Source organism: Carcharhinus amblyrhynchos, chromosome 13 (genome assembly GCF_965287045.1).
Source record: "Carcharhinus amblyrhynchos chromosome 13, sCarAmb.v2.hapA, whole genome shotgun sequence".
NCBI lineage: Eukaryota > Metazoa > Chordata > Chondrichthyes > Carcharhiniformes > Carcharhinidae > Carcharhinus > Carcharhinus amblyrhynchos.
The window spans coordinates 65231045-65251117 of record NC_137336.1 but is presented as its reverse complement, the minus strand read 5'-3'; the positions used below and the strand labels follow the sequence as shown (position 1 = coordinate 65251117).

General features: G+C 38.1%; 1 protein-coding gene across 1 annotated transcript in view; it reads left to right on the top strand.

The window, feature by feature from the left end:
• Nucleotides 1-16127, top strand: part of rnf145a (ring finger protein 145a) — a 98604-nt gene extending 82477 nt beyond the window's left edge. Inside the window, exons 8-10 of the mRNA XM_080201778.1 lie at nt 2639-2786; nt 11514-11870; nt 14564-16127. Of these exons, the coding sequence (XP_080057904.1) occupies nt 2639-2786; nt 11514-11870; nt 14564-15085 (1027 nt within the window). The 3' untranslated portion in view covers nt 15086-16127. The remainder of the gene's footprint in view (nt 1-2638; nt 2787-11513; nt 11871-14563) is intronic.
• Nucleotides 16128-20073: the final 3946 nt, after the last annotated feature.

Sequence of the window (20073 nt, the reverse complement as noted above, 5' to 3'; positions counted from 1 at the left end):
ATTATGCTTCTACAGGTTTATTAATACCTACCTGTATTCTGTTGTAGGCCTCCCCTATAGCAAATAAAACTGTCCCTATCGTGTCAGAGGAAATGCCAAGTGTGGTTTGAGACTGACACCAATATATTTATAGTGGCTTCTGTTGTCAACAGATAAAATATCAGTTGATGCAAGTATTTAAGTGATAGTTCACAGAATAAGACAAAACTTGATGTCACATGCTCCTACTCAGGGTTAAGTCCAATACTGCTTGGCCAGTCGCTATCGAGTCATGACCTTCATTGATTTGACTCCACACTTTGATGTGAGTCTTAGTTTTGACCCTACAACTTGAACTAGATTCGTCTCTGCTTTTAAACTCGAGGGATGAGAAAGCTGTAAACTGTATTCTTGCGCCCTGGAGAGTCTATTACTCAACAACACTGCTCCACTTCCTGAACCATCATGTTTGTTTGACTACTGATTAGCTTAAACTGTAGTTCATGATTGGCACCTCAAAAGAACACGAGGTCTTGTTGAAACCATCTCAGATTTTGGTTATGATTGTGCAGCTGGTCTGTGTGTTAGCTTTGGTGTCCCCACCGCCCTGACTAATGTGAAGTTAACATGTCACATATAATGTCGTCCAAAATCCAGGATGTTGCTAGATTATTTGCTTTTTTCTATACTCCATTTTCCTGCCTTATCCTCCAACATTAGCAAATCTGAATCAGGGTAATGATGTGATAGACTTTTGACTCATGTTAGCAACCTGTTGATTTAAATTGGCATGTAGGTTAATATTGCTAAACAAAATATGTTGATTTTGCCTCCATATGTTCCATCACCCTGCTCTAGCCCACTTCCCAAAGGATTTGGTGTCATGTGCATGTCATGTCTAGTCCAAGTCCAGAGCTCATATTATTTAGCTAAAGGATGAACAGAATTAAATCAAGCACTGACCCTTGTGGAATACTAGTTTTCCCCTTTTGCTAGTCTGAGCAACTACCTTTAATGCAACCCTCCACTTTGTTTTCAGTTTTTATTTTACCTGATGTGTCCATTCTGCTACTTGTCCTGGACTCCACATGCAGGATCTTAGTGATAAATTTACTGTACAGTACTCTGTAAGAAGGCCTTTTGAAAATCCAAATATATTACACCTGCCTCGTGCATTATACTTGTCTGTCCTTTATTTATCCTTTTCAAAGAATTAAATGAGGTTGGTCAAAAATGATCTTTGATTGAAATTCATGCCTAATATTATATTTCAGTCTCTACATGTTTTTCTGTGAATTCTTTGAGTTCCATTATATTTTCTGTCACTGGTAAACTAATTGGTCTATCCTTCCCTGGAATGTTCTATGTCCACTTTCACATAAAGGAATAACATTTGCTGCCTGTCAGTCGGCTGATGTTACTCACTTTCTTATCTTATTTTGTACTTGTGTAATTGTATTTCTGATATTCTGTAACTTTTTTTAATGTACAGATATGCTGTCTAGGCACTGGGATTTATCCTGTCTAAGTTTGGTTAGATTTCTCCTCTTCTATCTTAAATGCCTTCACATCTTTTTTGATCTCTTTTAGTACCATGCCCATTATCATATTCTCCCTGCTAAACACTGTGGTAAAGTAATTATTATTTCTGCCATTTTGTTGTCAAAACTGTAGCCTCCAGAGAGAGCAAGAGAGTGACCTCTTGCTTCTTTCATAGTCAAGCAGAAACTGTCTGCTTTTCCCTGTAAGCTTAACTTCTCCATGAGCACATGACTATCTCTTGTCAATCAACTTATCAAACCCTACTCTGAAACCGTAGGGAAATAAACAAAAATGCATTAACTCAGAATAAAATAAATACCCCACTTTATAGGATCACTTATTAGTCTGCATTTGCAGTATGTGAGCTGCCTGGTAAACAAAACCAAATTGTAAAAATACCGCTTAGAGGAAACATGATAATAATACATTTCTTAAAGACGCAGTATCTTCACAAAGAGGCACCAGTCAATCAGGCTGCTTTGTCCTGAATAGTGTAGAGCTTTTGCAGTGTTGTTGAAGCTGCACTCATGCAGGAAGGTGGAAAGTATTTCATCACATTGTGAGTTGTATCATTTCCAAGATTTTTTTCTGCAAGACTAACAACGTGAAGGGGGTCCTTATAATTGCATGCTGGGGGAACCTCCACAGCATAGTTTCTGGAGAAGTATGCAATCACTGGTAACCTTCCATATTTAACTGCACATGTGTACACTCCAGATATTGCTGTCCATTTCAGAGAAGTAATGACGGTGTATGTTGCTGGTTTTGCCATCATTACTGCCTCAGAATCTGGGTTACCATATCTTGGTTTTCTGATTTCATCACTGATGAGGCAATATATTTAAGATCCTTTTGAAGATTCCTGACAGGCAAAAAAATCAAATGTAAAATAGTATAAATGCAAGCCAGACTTTGTTGCTTTGGTTTTGCAGACTGGATTACCAGGGCTCAGGGCAAATTGGATACCCCTGGCTTCATGTCTGCAAATACCTGATAGGTGTTTTCTGCAGTGTATTACTGTATTTTTTTGTCAAAATTTGTAAAAGATCTTTAGCTTCTCAGTGCAGTGGAATTTGATATGTCTCTTGTTTACTATATGTTATGTACTTGCTTACAGGAGTCTGTGGAAGCACTTTCGAGCAGTCAGTCTGTGTTTATTCTTGTTGGTGTTTCCAGCCTATATGGCCTACATGATTTCACAGTTCTTCCAGATGGACTTTTGGCTGCTCATCATCATCTCCAGCAGTGTTCTCACATCCTTGCAGGTAATGAATAAATGTCTATTTCTATAATATGAGATTTCATAGAGTCATCGAGGTTTACAGCATTTTCTTTGGCATTACTGCATAGCATCATCATTAAAAATATGACCTTCCATTTCATTAGGTATCAGTCAAGTGAGAAATACTCTTAACAATGAAAGAGGTTAAAATTGTCAAAAGAATGAACAAGCATTGGATTGAAATTTGGGGCTGTATTTTTATAACATGACACATGGATGTGTGTCTGCCATTGCTTCCTCCTCCTCATTTGTTTGCCTTTTCTCAAGATATCTCTTAACTCAGTACAAATTTGAACTATGTATACACACACCTAGGAGATTTTCACAGTAACTTCATTGCAGTATTATGTAAGCCTACTTGTGTCAATAATAAATGAAGTACCACACTAGTCATCAGTTGAGCAAACTGCTGAATGCCTTTATTACATTCTATTGAATGTTGATGGGCAGCCTCTTAACAGAGAAATAATTTGCATTTATATCACACTGTGATATCCCATGAAAGATTTTCATTCCTGTGGTATATTTCACTAACATTCACATCTCAAAATGCTTTACACACAATGAACGACTTGTGAAATGTATCACATCTCTAATGTAGGAACGGTGTCCTAAAACATATCCTAACCGCTGAACTGCTTTTGAAATACAGTCAATATTGTCATAGAATTATTGGATAATATAACACAGAGGAGGCCATTCAATCTATCAAATCTGCACCAAAGAGCAATTCAAATAGTCCCACTCCTTCTTTCATTACCCAGTTTTTTTTTCTTTCTTTGAGTATTTATCCAGTTTCCTTTTGAAGACTGCTTTTGAATCTTTATCGACCACCCAGCCAGGCATTCCAGTACCTAACTGCCGTTTTTCCTTCGTATAGCCTCTGGTTAGCTTTAGCAGTCATTTTTTCTCTTGTGCCCCTGGTTATCGACCCTTCAATCCTTTATGATTTTAACCACATCTTTGCCTTCTCCAATATCAGGAGAAAACCTCAGCTCCCGCAGATTACCCAATCTACTATAACTCCTCATCCCTGGAACTGTTCCAGAAAAGCTCTTCTATACCCACCCATTTCATTTCATGTCTTTCCCAAGTGTGATGTCAAGAATTGAAATCAGTTCTCCACTGGTGCTATGATGGTGTTCCTTACTGGCTTAACGTAACTATTGAACTGTTACACCTCTATTTATAAAACCCAGGCTCATGTCTAGTTTATTAGCTGCTTTATTTATCTGTCGGGTCACTTTCAAAGGTATGTGCACAAACATCCCATGGTCCTAGCACCCCATTCCAGAATAACGCCATTTTGCACGCATTGTCTCACTCCGTTCTTTCTCCCCAAATGCATCACCCCACATTCTACCGCACTGAGTTCCATGTGTCCACCTACTCTACAAGCTGGCTTTGTTCCCTTGATGTCTTTTGTTATCTTCCTCATTGGTTATTATACTTACAAGTTTGGTGTCGTCCCCAAATTTTTAATTTTATGTCCCATCAAGGTTATTAATGCATATTGGGAAACAGCAGTGTTTCTGGTAGTGAATCCCAGAGAAAACCACTCCATACTTCCCTCCAGTCTGAGGAACACATGAACGTAAAAATTTGAGCAGGCGTAGACCATTTAGCCTTTCATGTCTACTCCACTGTTTGTAAAGATTATGGCTGATCTGATTGTGGCCTCAACTCTGCTTTGCTCTCTATCCCCTATAACCTTTAAGACCTTTTCAATCAAAAATCTATTTCATTCAGCCTTAAAATATTCATTGATTCTGACTCCATTGCTGTCTGTGGAAGGGAATTCCACAGACACTCAGCCCCCTTGAGAGAAAACAAATCTCCGCTCCATCCTAAATGGAAGACTCTTTCATTTCAAACTATGTTATAAGTGAACCTTCTCCATTGCCTCTACTGCAATTAGATCATTTCTTAAATAAGGAGACCAGAACTATACAGAATACTCTAGAGATGCTGTCACCAACAACAGCAGTCCAACTGTCTTACTTTTATGAGAGCAAAATACTACGGATCCTGGCAATCTGAAATAAAACCAGAAAATACTATATTACAAAAATCAGCAGGTCTCTGTGGAAAGAGAAACAGTTCATGTTTTGAGTCCGTATGAATCTTCTTCAGAGCTTAATAAAGAGCTGAGGAATGGCTACCTGCCTGGAAGTAGCAGTTACCAATTATACCCTGTAATTGGTCATTGTGCTGACACTGATTGAAATCTTCCAGTTGGTAGTCAGTCCCCCACACTGAGGCTGAATGCCAGTTGATGAATGAAGCTGGGGCTCCCAGCAGCAGACAGGTAGACCAGCACTCTGTATAGAAGTTTTTTAGAAGGCATTTTCATCTTGAGGCGTTTGCTATTTCACCAACTTAGATTGACAGCTTCCACCTCTGAGGATGTGAGTGCTGATCTGTTGTTCTCCTATTGGCCTTGGGGAGCCGACCGACAGTGAAGCATGCACCACGGCCACCAATTGGCCTGATGCTCATCAAAAAAATCGCAACTTTTATATTCCATTTGCCTTGCAATAAACAACAACATCTTTGCTTGCCTTCCTAATCACTTGATGTACCTGCATGCTAACCTTGGTGATTCATGTACCAAGATGTCGAGATCCCTATGTGCTGCAGAGTTTTGCAATGTCTCTACGCTTAAATCATTTACAGTAAACTTTGTTATCCACTCCTGTACCAACTGGAAAGTTCCATTAACTGGTATTTCTAATATCCCTTAATCCCTGACAGTTCTATTTTTTTTAAAAGCCAGCTGAAACTCTCTCAGCTGCCCAAATATTGCAAGCAGCAATTACTGCTCAGAGCAACAGTCAGTCAAGCCGACAACTTGGTTTTTTTTCAAAAAGCCAGTCTGAAGGTTAGAAATGAAGAATCAAATGGTTAATTTCCAAAACCCCAGTATTGTTAATCTACCAACTGACTGAAATTTCACATCCTGGCATGGTGCACCAACATAACATAGATTTTATAATTATGATTTTATAATGAGAGATTATTTGTTCACATCTCATTTTACTAGGAGTCACCTTGTGCGTATAATGCTCAGAGCTATTTCTCCAAAAAAGTGAGAGCTTCTGTTCAGCTTAGTCTTCGCTTGTAGTGGTAATCTGTTCGGTTTATGTTTTACTGTGATGCTCTGCTGAGTTGGGGCCCCTGATTGCTGAGCTGCGTCCCCTCAACTTCTCAAAGATGGTGCAGCATCTTGTCCTCTGCCCAGAATAAAGCAACCTTCCATTAACTGCCGTTTTTGATTAAACGGCACTGCCTATTTCCGGAGCATAGTGGGTTACAAAAGAAATTACTGTACTGCTTTCCTATTCTTCCTGACAGTTGACAAGTTCACATTTTCCAAACTATATTCCATCTGCCTGAATTTTACTTATCTGTAAAACTTTGTAAACTCCGTGCGTCCTCCTGATAATGTATTAACCTACCTATCTTTGTCATCAGCAAACTTAGCAACTATACATTCCATCCCTTCATCCAAGCCACTGAAACAAATTTTAACTTGTTGAGGCCCAAGCACTGCTCTCTGTGGCATTCCACTCACCACTTTTTGTCAACTTGAATATTACACTTTTACTTCTATCCTCCACTTCCTGTTAGCTAACCTTTTTTTATCAATGTTAATATATTATTCCGTCACACCATGAACTCTTGTTTTGTGTCGTAACCTTGATGTAGCACCTTATCAAATGCCTTTTGGAAACAAATTCATCATACCTGCAGGTTCCCCTTTATGCGCGTTGCTTACTAATTCCTCTCAGAACTCGAATAAATTTCCCTTTCACAAAATCAAGTTGACTCTGATTGTATAACAATTTTCCAAGTGCCTACTGTAACCCCCTCCTTAATAATAGATTCTATCAGTTTCCATTTGATACATGTCAGGCAAGCTCCTGTTTTCTTGAATAAAGGTGTTTTGTTTTCTTTTCCAGAATGTAGAAAATTTTTTAAAATTACATCTATTATATCAACTTCTACTTATTTTAAGACTCTAAATATCTGATTTTCGTTTTGTGAAACCACATATACTCCACCTATCTTATTGATTTTATAAATGTCCTGCTACTGCCTCCTCAATGATGGGTTCCAGCATTTTCCCTGCGACAGATGTTTTGCTAACTGGCCAACATGTCACCTTTCTGTCTCCTTCCTTTCTTGAACAGTAGTATCACATTTGCATTTTCATTTTGCTGGGGCCTTTCCAGAATCAAGGGAATTTTAGGACATTACTCAGATCCTGGGCACTTGTCAGCTTTTAATTCTAATAACTTTCTCAGTATTTTTTTCCTGGTGAGTACAATTGTTTTAAGTTCCTTCTGCCTCTTGATTTACAATTATTTCTGGGATGATAATTATGTCTTTTACAGTGAAGACGGACACAGAGTACCTGTTCAATGCTACTGCCAGTTCCTTATTTCCCTTCATTAATTCCTTGACTGACTCTCCAGAGAACCAATGCTGACTTTAGTTACTCCTTTTCTTTTTAAATACTTGTCAAAACTCAGTACTTTTTTTTATTTCTAGCTAGTTTTCTCTCATACTCTAATTTTGTACTCATTCTTTTCATCATTCTTCACTGGATTTAAATTCTGTTCACATTCTGACCTACAGCTTCACAGAATTGTGCACCTTTTCTTTCAATTTGAAACTATCTTTAACTTCCTAGGTTAGCCATGGTTATTGCATCCTTCTCGTAATCTTTCTTGCTGGAATATTTCTTTGCTACAAATTATGAAGTGTCTCCTTAAATATCTGAAACTGCATCCTTTCTGTCCTATTCATTAACCTAATTTCCCATTTACGTCTTACTGGAGTGCCTTCACATTTGCAAAATTGACACTTGTTAAGTGAATAGAGCATCCCACCCCTCTCCCCAGTCATAAGGTCATCAGAACTAGGAGTAGGTCATTCAGTCGACCCAGCCTGTTTCGCCATTCAATAAAATCATGTCTGATCTGACTGTGGTCTTAACTTCATTTACCTGCCTGGCCCCCATAGCTCTTGATTCCCTTATAGATCAAAAAACTGTCTGACCTCATCTTGAATATCTTTTACACCTACAGCTCTTTGCAGAAGAGAATTAAGTACAGGCCCAAACTGCTCAAGCCCTTTATCCCATAAACCAGCTTAGTGAACATTCTCTGAATTGTTTCCAATACTTGTTTCAGTATGGAGACCAAAACCATACACAGTACTAATGGTATGGTCTTACCAGTGCCCTGCACAGTTGTAGCAAGTCTTCCTGCTTTTATACTGCATCCCCCAATGTGAAATAGGCTAACCTTCCATTTGTCCTAATCACTTGCTATTCCTGCATGCTAACTTTGAGATTCATGTACAAGGACACCCAGATCCCTCTGTAATGCAGCATTCTGCAATCTGTCATTTCAAATGATATCCTGCTTTTCTATTCTCCCTGCCAAAGTGGACAGTTTACATTCTTGCACATTATACTCCATTTGCCAAATGTTTTTCCATTCATTTCACCTGTACGAACTCCTTTGTACCTTCACAACATGCTTTCCTACTTATCATTGTATCATGAGTAAATTTGACTCCAATATGGTGATCACTTATCCAGTTCATTAATAGAGATCATAAATAGTTGAGACCCCAGCAGTGATCCCTGTGGCATTCCACTGAGTACAGTTAACCAACCTGACCCTAGTCCATTTATCTTGACTCTTTTTCCTGTTCGTTAACTAATCCTCTACTCATGTTAAAATGTCACCCTCAACACTGAGCTTTTGTCTTGTACCATAATCTTATTAAAAGTATTTTAGAAATCCAAATACATTATGTCTTCTTATATTCTTTCAGCTGTCTGAAGCACTCTTAATCAATTTGTCAAACGTGATTTTCATTTTGTGAAACCACATATATTCCACCTAATCATATTGATTTTATAAATGTGCTGCTGCTGCTTCCTCAGTGATGTGTTCTAGCATTTTCCTTGTGGCATATGTTAGGCTAACTGGCCTAGCATGTCACCTTTCTGTCTCCTTCCTTTCTTGAATAGTGGTGTCACATTGCATTTTCCAATTTACTGGGGCCTTTCCAGAATCAAGGGAATTTTAGGACATTACTCAATGCAAGGACTATCTCTGCAGCCACTTCTTTTAAGACTGTGGGATGCAGGCCATCAGGTCCAGGGGTTTTGTCAGTCTTGAGTCCCACAAGTTTTCCTTGCTCTTTTTCTCTAGTGATCATGATTTCTTTAAATTTCTTCTTGCCTTATGCACTGCTTTTTTACTCTTTTTGGGAAGCTAATTGTGTCTTCTGCTGTGAAGGCAGTTACAAAGTACTTGTTAATTTCCCATTTTTATCCTCTAAGGGCCATGTTTTTTTCTCAACATTGCTGTTTTGATGTAAAGGCATGTATTTACTTAAAAGCATCACTGAGCGTTGATCTCCTGTTGACTAAGCATACACTTTAACCAGCTAAGTCTTGATGCTAACTTTAAAACATAGTGCACTTGGCATTCCCAGGCATTCTCCCGTCCCAAGTACTAACCTGGCCTGATTCTGCTTAGCTTCCAAGATCAGACAGGATTGGGCATTTCAGACTAGTGTGGCCATAGGCTCTAAGGGAATTCAGAATCGTTGTGGTGCAGAAGGAGGCCATTTGGCCCATCGTGTCTGCACTGGCTCTCGAGTATTGTGATTTAGCACCATTCCCTTGCTTTTCCCCATATCCCTGCACATTGTTTCTATCTAAGGGATCATCTAATTCCTCTTGAATGTCTTGATTGAACCTGCTTCTACCACACTCTCAGCATTCCAGATCCAAGCCACTCATTGTGTGAAAAGGCTTTTTTTCACATCACATTTGTTTCTTTTGAAAATCACATTAAATCTGTGCCCTCTCATTCTTGATCCTTTGACAACCAGGAACAATTTCTATCTACTTTGTCCAGTTACCTCATGATTTTGAACATCTCCATCAAATTAAACCAACATTAAATTCAGCTACTCTTTCCCTTTTTGTCTTCTTGTAAAAGCTTTTCCAGTATTTTTATATTTCTTACAAGTTTTCTCTCACTCCAATTTCTGCCTGTTTAAAATTTCTTTTGGTCGTCCTTTGCTAGTTTCTGTACCCAGTCTTCCGGCCTAACATTATTTTGCAGCATTTTTTTTTCAAATGTTATCCTTAACTTCTTTAGTTCGCCCATGAATTTTGTATCCTTTTCATACTGTTTTTTTCCTCAGTGGAGTGGATCTTAGTTGAGAGTTATGAAATACCTGTTTAAATGTCTGCCACTGCTTTTCTATTGTATTAGCTTTTAACCTATTTTCCCAGTCCACTTTAGCCAACTGTATCATCGTATTCTTATAATTGCCTTTATTCAATTTTAGGGCTCTTTTGGATTTCTCACTCTCAAGCTGTGAAATTCTGAGTTATGGTCAGTCTTAATAAGATAATCATTTACCATAGGTCCTTAATTCATCTTTCCTCATTATACATTACCAGGTCTGCAATAGTTTACCTGTCTGTAATGTTGTAAGAAACTGTACTGGATCCTCTCTGTGAATTCATCCTCCTATCTATCTTTGCTAATTTGATTTATCCAACCTATATCAAAATTAAAATTTCCTTTAATCATTGCAGTTTCTTCCTTATACCCCCCATTATTTATCGATTAAATACTTTAACCTACAGTGTAGCTGTGGTCAGGACACCTATAAACTACTCCCACCAATGACGTCTTCCTTTTGCTTTTTCTTATCTTCGTGCACAGTCAATCTACATCTTGATCCTCTGAACTAAGATTATTTCTCACCACTGTACTGATCTCATCTTTTTATTAACAGAGCAACCCCACCACCTTTTCTTATGAAATGTCAGATACCCTCAAGTATCCAGGTACCACCATAGGGCTAAAATATTGGACTTTTAAGCTGAGACATTTAAATTTGAATTCTGGAATCAAGTATTTGTCTAGGCATTTGTTATGGCTACTTGGCCTAATCATGAGGGAAGTAGTTTGAAACTGTTGTAAAGAGTAACACTGGTGGAAGAAGTGGAAGTGTCCCTTCTCACATCTCTTGTGCGGACTCCAAATATGATCAGCGTTCTTAGATATATTGAATAGTGTTCAATGTTGAGTAAGTCAAATCACTGCTAACTGAACTCCCTATTCCCAACTCAGAGTTTGAGGGTACACTAACCACAAATGGTGTTCTCGTTGACTTTTTACCATTAATAGTATAGATTGTGATCCTCTAAAACAGACTAACACCTTCTAGTTAAAACATTTAACTGATGAGCTTTTAGAGAAACCTTTCACTCTAGTTTCAGTAAGTTTTAAAATTTTCTTATTACTGTAGTAATATACATTAAGGTAATGGTATTTTGAGCTGTAAATGGAATTTCGTATTTAAGAAAAATTCAATATCATGATTTTTGTCTAATAGAAGCTTGAGTGTTTGCTGTGAGAATGGAAATGCTGTACTTTGTCTACTTGAGCACGTTCCAGATTCAGTTTTTGAGTGCAATTAATTAAACCTGAATGTTTAGTGTTATGAGCCAAACAGGCAAATGGTAATATGTATTGTAAAACTGCTTCTTTTTGTTCAACTTCAGCTTAAGTCCATGAATTGGAGTTGCATGTTTTGTTACATATAGACAGTTGATGTAATGTTAAAACCACACACTAATATAACTTCTCATTGCTGATAGGTGCTTGGAACACTCTTCATTTATATCCTTTTTATGGTGGAGGAATTCAGTAAAGAACCAATGGAAAATCTTGACGATGTTATCTACTATGTGAATGGCACATATCGCTTGCTTGAGTTCCTGGTCGCTTTGTGTGTTGTTGCATATGGTGTAGCAGAGACAATATTAGGAGAGTGGACTTGGATGGGTTCATCCATCATCTTTGTCCATTCTTACTTCAATGTCTGGCTTCGAGCACAGTTGGGATGGAAGAGCTTTCTTCTCCGCAGGGATGCAGCAAATAAGATCAACTCGCTGCCAACTGCCACAAAGGAGCAGCTTGAAGAACACAATGACATTTGTTCCATCTGTTACCAGGTATGTAGCATGGCACCAGTGCAACACTTAAACCCTGGCTTTAGTACTCAAACTCTCATTCAGGATGATCGCAGTTGGTTGTCCTTATGTTCAGTTCACGTTTTGTATGTGTATTAGCTTCTGCTAATTCCTAATTGCTATAAAATTCCTTTTGTCACCTTCCAGTGTCACTTATGCTGTGAAAAAGATTTAAAGGCAACTAAAACTTTTTTTTAAAGAGTGATTGGTAGTTTTATAAACTGTTGGTGACTTGCATGATTTATGTCCTAATCTGGTTCTTCGGTATGGTTGAAAGTTAGTAAGGGGCAACTGTTGGATATCAGAGGCGAATGAAAGTATTGGGGCAATATGCACACTTCACTGGTAAAAATTATATCCACGTATTCATGAAAATACTGAAGTAATCCCCCTAAATGAAAGATACTTAGTAAGCATGAGCGCTGTTTAACTGTGAGCAAAAATTGGTCTTCCACTCAGTATGGAAGATCGAAGTTTATTTGTTGAAAATAATTCAACAAGAATGAAAGGAGATGTTAGTTTGCTGACAGGAATTACGTTTACAATATTTTAAAAGATTTAAAGTTTCTCCCTTAATTGTAATCAGATAGCAATGAACTTCATCAAGTTGCCTTTTTGATATTTGAAAGCTAAACACAACAAAATAGTTTAAGCACTGAGCAGAAGTGTGTTTGAGAGGAATTCTTAATCCAGGTGCAGGTTCCATTTGCAATACTCCTCACAACAGTTACTTTTTTTTAACTAGCGTCTGTTTCCAGGTTAGCAGATGGCTGCTTAATTGAGTTGCAGGTTCTATTGAATTACATGTAAATTAGAAACCTATTGGTTTTGAGAATCACTGGCTTTATTGCACAGGTGGCTATTTATTGAAGGTGACGAGAAGGACAGGTTTTACTATTGTGAAAATATTGCCTGTAGTTTGGCTCTTTGAGGTTCATTTAGGATAGTGTTGGATCAACAGTTTCTTCATATTGTAATTCCCCCATTACACCTCTTTTTCCATTCCTCTATCCTGAATCTGGTATGTCATTCCACAGGTACTGCCAGCACTCCAATACAGGCAGTCGACAGTTAATTCAACTGTGGAAGATGTCATTTTCAGTTTTAATCTTGCTTGTGTGATCTGTCTCCTATACATATAAAAGTAAAATGCTGCAGTTGCTGGTGATCTGTTAATTGTTTCTCTCTCCACACAAGCTGCCAGACCTATTGCATTTTTCCAGCACTCTGTTTTTAACTCCCTTTTACTTTCACTTCTCTGTGTAAACACACATGCACATACTTTCCAGCAGGAGTTAGCAATTAGAAATCAAGAGACAAAACCATGGCTGAACTTTTAAGTTTCCACTTCTGTCTGATTTTAGGATGGATGACTCAGCAGGCTGCAACAGAATTCAACCCAAGATCCTCTTGTATATGTTACCCACTAAGATATCAGGGGACCTATGTTTGTATTTTCTGCACTTTTGTTTTAGCTGGCCTATGTAAAGCATCTTTCTATTTTTATGCTTGTAGCTGATGCCAGATGATTCTCAAGCTGTCACAGTGACTTTATCTGACCTTTCCCTCCCTTTACTATTAGAGCAATGTATTTTATTTCAGCTTTGTCCTATCAATCCAGGAGACAAACTTTGCCACCTTTGTATTCATGCAGCGCACTTGCGATGCATCATTGATGGATGTGAGTGCACTTGATTTTAGTTTGTAGGCTGGACAGATCTTTTGTTCCCTAAAGTAGTGATATTGCCATCCTCATAGGAAACAGACTTGTTTGGATTTTGGATAGTAACTGTTTTGACTCTGTTTCAAAGCATATAACTATAGCTTAAATTGAAGACAAATTTAATGTTTCACATTGACTGATGAAAGCAAAATATAATTTACAACATGTTGAGCAACTTATACTGAAACAGTGGCAGTGCGTTAGTAACAATGTATTGTCAGTGCATGCGTACTAAATTCCTACTTATTTCCTTTTTTCTGAAGTGAAGGCATGAAAATGTAATTGCTTTTAAAATTCGTAATAGACTGTACAAATGATCATATGCATCAGTTTGAGTAATTCAGTCTCTCTTTTTGACTCTAATAGGCAGCTTGCAACTTACTCTTGATTTTATGTCAGCAGAACTGTTTAATTGAGTTGCTGATTTATAACTAATCATCAAAATATGATGGGACAATTCTCCAAGGGAAGAAATGGGGTGAAACTATCATGTTTCATTGGTTGGTGATCAGATTGTGGCATATGAATTTAAGAGCATCCCACTGACCTGGTAGATTGTGGCACAGTCTCATATAATACTAAATGTTATTGACCTTATGATTGTGAGTTTGATTCTAAGTGCTTTTTCATTAATTTATCTGTGCTGGATTCAGAACCCTGACAACAAAGGAATTGGAAATACATGTCAGCCACCATGACTTGCTCAATTACGTATAGATGTGAACTCTGGATGGTTAAGGGACCAGTTCACCTGTTATGGCTCTTGCGTACCAACAGGCTTTTGACATTCATGGTATAGGTTCATGCATAAAGAATAACTAGTTGGGCTGCGGGCACAGGTTGAACAAGCAGGCATCAAAGCTAGAGCAAAATAGATAAAAAGCAGCAACAGAATATTGTTACACTGTTTTAATACGTTGTTTCTTACCAAATTTAATTTTCTTTACTTTAGGACATGCATTCTGCAGTGATTACACCATGCAGCCATTTTTTTCACTCGGCCTGTCTCAAGAAGTGGTTATATGTGCAGGAAACGTGCCCATTATGTCACCAGCAGTTGAAATCTCAAGGACAGCAGGTTGGGACAACACCAGTACAAGGACCAGGAGAGCAATTGCCCCATAATGAGAGAAGAGCAAGTCAAGAATTGGCTGGACTAAATGATGGGCTTCCTGGTAATGATTCAGATCTAGCTCATGGTTCTGGGGGCCCCATGGGGCAAAACGAAGAGGGCCAAAAAGCTCTAAACACTGATTGCATTTCTCATGGAGATCCAGGCACTGATGAACATCAGTGTGCACAAAGTGGCTCTAATGTGGGCAATATTGAGTTTTCACACCCAGCAGAACTTTGTGAGGATGATGATCAACAATTGTCTGTTACACAGGAGAGTTTCAATAAACAATGCATGGAGGCGTCAAGCGCTTATGGAAGGGAATTGAGTGAAGTGGATTGTTACCTTAACATGCCATGATACTGCAGCGATGTTAAAGCCTTATAATAATGTAGGCAATGGCTTTCTATTTGAACTTGACAGCTTAAGCAAGAATGAAATGAAATGTATTTACAGAGAAACAGAATGTAATGTTCTCACAAGCAGGTCTGGAGACATTTTGTAAGAAGGGATCGAGCGAATTTGTTGCCACATCATCTTTACAGTATTAGACACAGCCATGGCAGGACAGGGAGGATGTTTTTGCTAGACGTTTTGTAGGCATGAAATAATTAGATTGACTGACGTATTATATTTATATATAATTAGAAGCTTTAAGCATGGTTAAAGTCACATGCTACAAGCAGACTTTTTAAAAAAAATTAAAAATTTTTGTAGCTCTATATTCAGCAACTGCAATTGCACTGTCATAGTTTATGGTGCATTTCCAAAGTATTTAATGAGTACCTGATGAATGGTGCGTGAATAACTTTGGCTTGTACTTACCTGCTCAATGAAGTAGACTGAAGCTTTTATGAGCACTTTGATTCCTTTCAAATTCTTGAAGGATCATAAGTGGGATGAACTGCAGGATACAGATAAGAGCAGAGTTGCACGATGAATATGGCACGTTTGACTTCTGAAACCTGAGGGGTACAGTGTTATTTTTAAGTTGAGAACTATGATTTGTGAAAATGATTACATTAACTTGTATGATGAAACAAAGCAAAAGAAAAAAGCCATTTTGTAGCTCTGATAGATTTTGCACAGTTTTTTTTGGGAGGAGGGGAGATATTGGTGACATATTTTCTTAATTCATCATGGCTTAAGTAGGTAGGCTCACATTTAATATTACTTTACTGTGTGCATTTGAACAGAAATGGGAAACTTGCTTTTTTCATCAGCGAGTGAACCAGAAAATTGAGAGTCTTACTCTGTAGCTTTTGAAAATTGTGAACAATTTGCAAACAACCAGGCTGGCATTGAATAATAAATATGAGATCATGGATAGAATCAATCTAACACAATTCCTCTGGGGCTTTATTTTGAGCATGTGTATGTCTGAATAAATACGTCAAAGTCATCAAGTGCACCATTACTGTTTCCTCTCCTCTCGAAGACACTGACACCTCCTGGGATGTAATGTTCTATCGGTCTGAGCTTTGACACTGAGCTGTGGTGAGTATTCAGCCATGGAATGCAGCATAGCTGAACCTGATCCCACTTCATCTGATATCACTTGCATACACTTTTCTGCAAAGCTGGCTGGATAGTCATCAGGAATGAAACCCCATCCTGCACCATCGAAGTTTAAAGCCTCTAATCTTGTAGCCAATTTGGATCACCTTATGGCATAGTGGTTAGCACTGCTGCCTCAGAACACCAGGCATCCAGGTTCGATTTTCACCTTCGGTCATTATCTGTGCGGACTTTGCACTTTCTCCCTCTGTCTGCGTTGTTTCCTCCTGGTCCTCTGGTTTTCTCCCACAGTGCTAGTTATGTGCATTGGCCGTGCTAAATTCTCCTTCAGTGTACCTGAACAGGTACCAGAGTATCTGACTAGGGGATCTTGACAGTAACATCATTGCAGGGTTAATGTAAGTCTACTTGTGACAAATAAACTTTAACTTTTCACAGCACCAGGGTCCCGGATTCCATTCCAGATTTGGGTGATAGTCAGTGTAGAGTTTGCATATTCTCCATGTTTGTGTGGGTTTCCTCCGGGTGTCCCGGTTTGCTCCCACAGTCCAAAGATCTGTGGGTTAGGTTGATTGGCCATGCTAAAATTGACCCTCGTGTCAGGGGGATTAGCAGGATAAATGAGGTTTACAGAAATAAGGCCTGGGTGGGACTCTAGTTGATGCAGACTTGATGGGTCAAATGGCCGCCTCCTGCACTGTAGGGATTCTATGATTCTAATTGATGTTCCTGTTGGGCCCAAATAATTTGGCAGAAATTGGAAATTGAATTCCCCCAAACCTTTCTGGTGAGATGAACTTTGAATTTCAGTGGAACAAACAGCACTGTTTTGTCCTTGAATTTGTCGTGCTTTTATGGCCAAATGCAGTTCAGTACCTCATTGGGTACTTTTACTGGTCGTTGTAGAATTTTTCTTGGATTGGTCCATTTTGCAGGATAATACACTGCTGTCAGAAACTACTTTTTGCAAAACCAGTAGAGTTTTGCTACTGTGAACTGAATGCACTAGTGAATACAGCTTCAAATGTTTCACCTTCATCAGTAAAACCTCACCATGGAAAATCAGTGTTGATTGTATGCATGCTTGTTTTATTTCAGTTCATTCAAACCTGTGCATTTACAAATGCTTAATAACTGTCAAGTGCATTCAGAGGGAGTCATGACACTAATTTAAACTAAGTTGAACTTCTGTCAAACTTTGAAATTATCTTTGAAATTGTAGATAATTTTGGAAAACTTGCTGCAGTTTGGCAGTCAGATGAGAAGATATTCAAAGATAATATATTTACTTCTGCAGCCAGTGTCCACATCAGCTCCATCTTATAAGTTTAGGCTTTATAAGTTTATTTATTAGTGTCGCACGTAGGCTTACATCTTAATTAGGTGCTAATGCTGATTAGATGTAGGTTGAAATGCCTTGATCATACCCTCTATGAAGACACCAATTATGTTATATGTTCAGTACCACCTGTCCTTTTAGTTTCTGGTGGGGCCACAGATCTGATGTAGAATTAGAAACAATTTTGACTGGGTATTTGTTTTAATTATGAACAATCTTTCAGTTCTCCAAGTACATTCTATTTAAGATTGTTAGGGGAGAGGGGGAGAATTTTGATCCTCAGTCTAGTGTTGATTCTAACCTTAGTAAGTATGTGCTGCTTCTCTAGTAGTGCAGAAGTTAATGGGATATCTACATCTTGTTCACTTTTTTCTATTAATTTCACTGATGAGAACCTTTTTTTGTATTTCAGCTTTTTTAACTGTATTCTTTAACTGTATTCTAGAAAGAAATCCATGGAAGTTGGGAGACTGCGCCCTCTATAATTTAGAGGAATTGTTTACATAGACCATATTTATTCTTTCTTCAGCATTGTGTTGTGGGATTAAGCTCCAGAGGTTTTGATGGGTGTATATTGAAGTGATCTCCAAAAACTGATTACAGCATAAACAGGCAAAATACATAAAAGAATTACAAGGAAGTAGGATTGGATGGTTATGATCTAGAGTTAGCATTTGGACAGGTTTGAATTGTCAAATAGCTATCTTCTGTGCCCATGATTTTGAAGCTAATTAGCAGCACTGTGAAACCTTGTTGAGATGAGTTTATTATATTTTGACTTCGAATTGAGTTCTGAAAGATTCCTTCGACCATCAATTAGTGTAGAAATTAAATATGCAAAAACCCACCTGAGTCATCACACTTCAACGCTGCAGTAGTTACTTTCTCCTTTTAATTTTAACCAATTTAGGATATATCTAGCTATAATAGGTTTCACTGTAGAATTTGAGATTACCGTTGGCAGGGTTGTGATGTGATAGATTACTGATTTGTCTTTAATGCCCAAGCAGTTATTGGAACTAATGATTCCTGCCTCCATGTAATCGTATGTAATTCTTCGAAGGAAGGTTGTTTCCACTGGCTGTCTGGAGAATTTAGATCAAGGGGTGAAGGGGGAGGCGGAGCTGGATTGATGTGCTATTTGGTGCACCCGTACTGCTATTTCTTATGGAATCTTGTTTCAGTTGGTTTGGTTTGGACCGTTTGTCGCTCTCCATGACTCACCTTTGTTGACATTTGGCTGAAGAACCAAATTGAAGACTGTTAGCATAATAGTGCTGCTTTCACAATTCCAGAATCCCACCATTCATAAGATTCCATCTATTCCAGAGCTTTGTAGGATTGCATCACTGGATGCTCACAGTTGACATTAATCTTAAAAGTTTGGAATGTGGTCACGTGGGGTTCAGAGATTTTCTGAAATCTACCAGAAAATATATCAAGCTGCTATTGAGTGCTGGAGCAGTGCAGGCTTAACAACCTTATTGTGTAGTCAACAGTGGAATATTTTTACACGAGGTATGAATTTTCCAATAAATGTTTTTGCATCATTGGTATGGAGAGGAAAATTAGGTACATACATAGTGCGAATTAGGGACAGTTTGAGAGTCAGAAATGTGGCCTTTACGCAGATGATTTAAATGTAATTAAATCCCAAATGTAGATTTGCCAATATTTGAATGGTCCCATTACTCTATTTTACACTTTAACAGGATCCAACCAGAGCAGCTAGAAAAATTCAGACATTGTTTGAAAGTAATTGAACTTAATTTTCCCACAACTTAATTTAGTGTTTGAAATTTGGCAGTGATTATTGAAGGCTTTCAATTGGACAAAATCTTGTATCAACCGCCATGAATAAACTTATGTGAGCCAGGACTGAACTGTTCCAATAAGTGCTTTGCTTGATGTGTGTATCATTCGTATGAAATTAACACAATGTAAGCAAGGTGATCTGACAATTCTGGGACTTGAATCGTCACCTGTCTTTGAAAATGAAAGATTAGTAACCCTGATTTCTGGCTATTGGGCAATAAGGTCAATTGTAGTAGTCTGATTGCTCCTGTAGGCTGTGCTCTTGCAACAGGATACATTGATTAAATAGAAATATTCACTTAAGAACAGGCCAGGAATGTTTCTAATTTCTATGCCTTGGTACTCAACCACACATTACATTTACCCAACTCATCAGAAAAGCTTTGTACACTCTCGTATCTTGCACGACCTCCATTCTCCCATTTGAGTACAATCACACTTTTGCATAAAAGTTCACATCAAACAGTTCTGAAGTTAAATCACTTTTCATTTGCTAGTTTTCTTTTAAGATTTCCTTTCCTCCTGTCCATCTCATGTTGACTTTTGACCTTGTTGGATTCCACCAGCATCCTTCAGTTTCTAATCCACATTTGACACTTAATGATGAGTTGCAATGATCTGTTGAAATATAGGAGACATAATGAGGCATTTGGATACTGATCAGGAATGGAGACGT